At 45.5% G+C, this 3,696-nt stretch overlaps 1 protein-coding gene across 1 annotated transcript in view; it reads right to left on the reverse strand.

Moving 5' to 3' along the window:
• Positions 1 to 669: 669 nt before the first annotated feature.
• Positions 670 to 3,696, reverse strand: part of MSRB2 (methionine sulfoxide reductase B2) — a 26,637-nt gene continuing 23,610 nt past the window's right edge. Inside the window, exons 4-5 of the mRNA XM_007100748.2 lie at positions 2,316 to 2,463; positions 670 to 1,425 (exon numbers count right to left, since the gene is read on the reverse strand). Coding sequence (XP_007100810.1) covers positions 1,321 to 1,425; positions 2,316 to 2,463 — 253 coding nt within the window. The 3' untranslated portion in view covers positions 670 to 1,320. The remainder of the gene's footprint in view (positions 1,426 to 2,315; positions 2,464 to 3,696) is intronic.

Genomic DNA, 3,696 nt, shown 5'->3' on the forward strand with positions numbered 1-3,696 from the left:
ACCTCAATAAAGCTTTAAAAAAATGAAAGGCAAATAAATACATTTTCTTACCAATAAAAACTGAGAAGATTCATCATGAGAAATCATGAACTAAAAGAAAGAGTTCTTCAAGCAGAAGAAAAAAAAATCCCACAAGGAAACATGGGATTTCAGGAAGAAATAAAGAGCAACAGAAACGGCAAATATGTAGGTAAACATAGATGAATATCAACATATACACTACAGTGATTTGTGGGGTTTATATGTGTATAAGATTAAATACATGACAATAGTAACACAAAATATGGGAGAATGTTAATGAAGTTAAAGTGTTCTAAGGTTAACATTCTCGGAAAAGTAGAAAAAATTAATTTTAGTATGATTGTAATAAGGATGGATGTTGTGATTTCCAGGGTAAGCACTAGAAGAAGAGTTCATAATGCAAAACACAGTAATAAAGAGAAAAATAGAATACTTAAGTCTCCTTTCTGTCCATAAAGTCTCAAAGAAAATGATTTAAGCACTTTCAGTAACAAATTATTCAAGACTCAATTTGTAAAAAAACACTTGAGTTGCTATCAGCATTGGTGTAACCAAACACCTACTACCACGTGACCTAATTATTTTTTGGCATTTGATTTAGTCATTTTTATAAAAGAGCAAATTCACAGGCTTAGACAAAAAGCAAACAGATTTTAGTAAATATTTTATTTGAACTAAATTAAAGTTTAACTTTGTAGCCACTTGTATTCATTATCACTGAAATCTAGCAAACTCCCATTGAAACTTAAGTCGCCCGTAGAGAAGTTGGAACTGGTATGTTCAAGACAGTCTAAAGTTTTGAAAAAACTATGCATCCCGTGGATCCCCCAAAGCACGGCTCATCCACAACCCTCCTCCTCGTTGCTCCTCTCCATGCTGGGACTGTGAATTAGTCTAACCCCGTATTTTCTTTCCTCTTTTCACTTGATCTCTCACCTATGTATGTCCATGAAGAACTTAACTGCAATGGAACGTTCAGGGTGGTTTTGTAGGAATTCTTTGGTTTGTCCATCAGCCTCCAAATGTCCCCAAAGAGTCATGCCCTCTGGTCCAAGCAAAGCCCACAGAAGTCGATTTAATGGAAATGGTTGCCCCTCTGTCATTTTGTGAAATTCCAGTCAAAGCCAGAGCCAGGGTTGAGCTGACTCCAGGTAGTAAGTTAGAGAAGGTGTGACTTGCTTGGTGATAGCAGCAAACTTAGCCTGGTTTAGTAGGTAATAAAGCTAGCTATTCACATAAATTATGAAAATTGAGTTTGGAAATGAGGGAGTGGCGAGGGAAGGGGCCTCTTGGAGGTAGTCAGCGTTTGCTTGGTTTGAACTTGAGTGCCACGCTGTTGATGCAAAACCTCTGACCGTTAGGCCCAGGTCCATCAGGAAACACATGGCCAAGGTGAGCTTCGCACTGCAAGGAGAGAAGAAGCCTCTGTCATTCCTCAACTGGGACAAGGCTCTCTATGTAAAACCAGACACATGAAGCCCACATGGCCGCCCCACTTGAGTTTTTGACACTGGTGTGGGGAAAAAGTCTGTTGTACCAGAATTTGATTAAGAAATGAAAGGATGCAGAGCACAGTAGTGGTAAATAGCTCTCTCCGTTATCAGTGAGAATGTGAGCAAGTGATTTAACTTAGGCCTTGATTTACTCATCTGTGAAATGGGGATGATAATTATACCTACGTAATAGAGATGTTGTGATGATTCATTGATACGACACATTTAAAGCACTAACACAGCTCCTGGGTGAGTACTCGGTAATCCTGTAGCCAGTGTATTATTACTGTTTTTTACTGAAGACAAGACTAAGCTATATTGATCTGCTTACAAAACCAGAACATTTGAGCACCCAGGGATATCAAAGTGAACGTGCTGTCTGGATTTAAGTCACTCCCTCCTACCAAGCTCACAGGAGGAATAACGCGCTGATGTCACCTGCAGCGCTGCTCCGCCAGTTGCTGACACGCTGCAGGGTGAGAAGGGGGCGTAGGGACACCAGCTATGCTTGGCCTTCCTGCTGATTGTCCCTGTGCAACAGAATGTAAAGGGCCAGCTCTCTCTTTCAGCTCCTTGCTCTGCTCCCATCTCTGCAAGGCTTGAACCAGGAAAGGCTCCTTCTCGGGTCTGCAGCGCCCGGAGTGATGGGAGATAGGGACCAGCAGCACGGGAGAAACCCAAGGGGCTTCCGTGACAGAAGTGCTGCCGGCCATAACACCAGATATGCAAGGACAAGCGAGCTCTCTGTGGCATTTGGGGCGGCACTGGGGAAAACAAATCAGAGAAAACAAAGACACCCACCTGCTTGCAGATGACCTCTGTGCGAGCTGGTCCCAACGAGGTGTCCACACGTCGCAGGATCCCTGTGTTACTCTCATCAGAGCCGGACGTCCCGTGAGCCTCAGAAAACGAAGGCCATCCGGTGCCCGAGCAGTACTTTTTCTCAGAGCTGTGTTAGACATCATGACACTACAGCTGTGAAGTCTGCTATTACCATACAAAGAGCATTTTATGCCCCGAATCATTTTTCTACCAAGCACGATTCGATTCCCTTCTCCTCTGCCAGATTCCAAGGCCAGTTCCGTGAACCGCTGGTTCCACGGGAACCTGCCCACTGCATCTCCACTATTAAAGACGCTGTCTCATCAGGTCAAAGATTTCTTGTTCCTTTGATGTCGAAGGCATCCCTCTCAAGGACTAAAAACATGAGGAGCTTTGTGAACTGCTGCACGTTAGGAAACAGATCAAATCCCTGTGTTCTAAACGTAGGAAAGGGGGAAATCGAAATGAAATAATACTGGTCGAAGGAGGGCACTGTGAGTTTAGCGTATCAGAGAAGCGTGAGAAGTGATGAAACAGCCGTCTTCAGCCACCGGAACTTCGGGTTATCTAAATTCAAAGCCTGACTGCCTTCAGGGGTTCAGGAGCTGCCTCTGTCACTGCTTAGCTGTGTGAAATTGGACAGTCTGCTTATTCTCTCCAAGCCTCAGTTTTCTCATCTGTAACATGCAGATAATCATATCTACGTCATAGAGATGCTCTGAGGGTTTAAGGAGCTGTGCTGTGGAGCAAGTGGTGACAGATACGCCTGGGTACCCAGAGTCATCACCGCAGTGCAGTGACCTTCCCGGGGAAGCGCCACAGGGACGAATGATGCTGGGGGGCGGGGGGTGGCAGAGGAGCCGGCAAAGGAGGAGGAGGGCGACAAGCAAATCTACTCATCAGAGACTCACTCTCTTAAGTGCTTTGAAAGATGACTCCCTTAACTCACACTAGGAAAACAAATTTTAAATGGCAGGGAAATGGCTCTCTCTATCTGAGGAGGAGAGACAAGAAATGAATTGTAAATTCTTCAAAAAAACCCCAAAACACCAAAAACTGAGTAGAGAGGGGGGGAAAGTGGCAAATAATCAAATCCCTAGACTATGAGCACAGAAGGAAGCTCAGTTTAGAGCACGAACCCCAGCAGAAAGAGTCTAGTGCAAGAAAGAGACTCAAAAGTTCCGGTCTGGGGCTTCCCTGGTGGCGCAGTGGTTGCGCGTCCGCCTGCCGATGCAGGGGAACCGGGTTCGCGCCCCGGCCTGGGAGGATCCCACATGCCGCGGAGCGGCTGGGCCCGTGAGCCATGGCCGCTGAGCCTGCGCGTCCGGAGCCTGTGCTCCGCAACGGGAGAGGCCACAAC

The sequence above is a fragment of the Physeter macrocephalus genome, chromosome 11 (genome assembly GCF_002837175.3).
Source record: "Physeter macrocephalus isolate SW-GA chromosome 11, ASM283717v5, whole genome shotgun sequence".
Classification (NCBI taxonomy): domain Eukaryota; kingdom Metazoa; phylum Chordata; class Mammalia; order Artiodactyla; family Physeteridae; genus Physeter; species Physeter macrocephalus.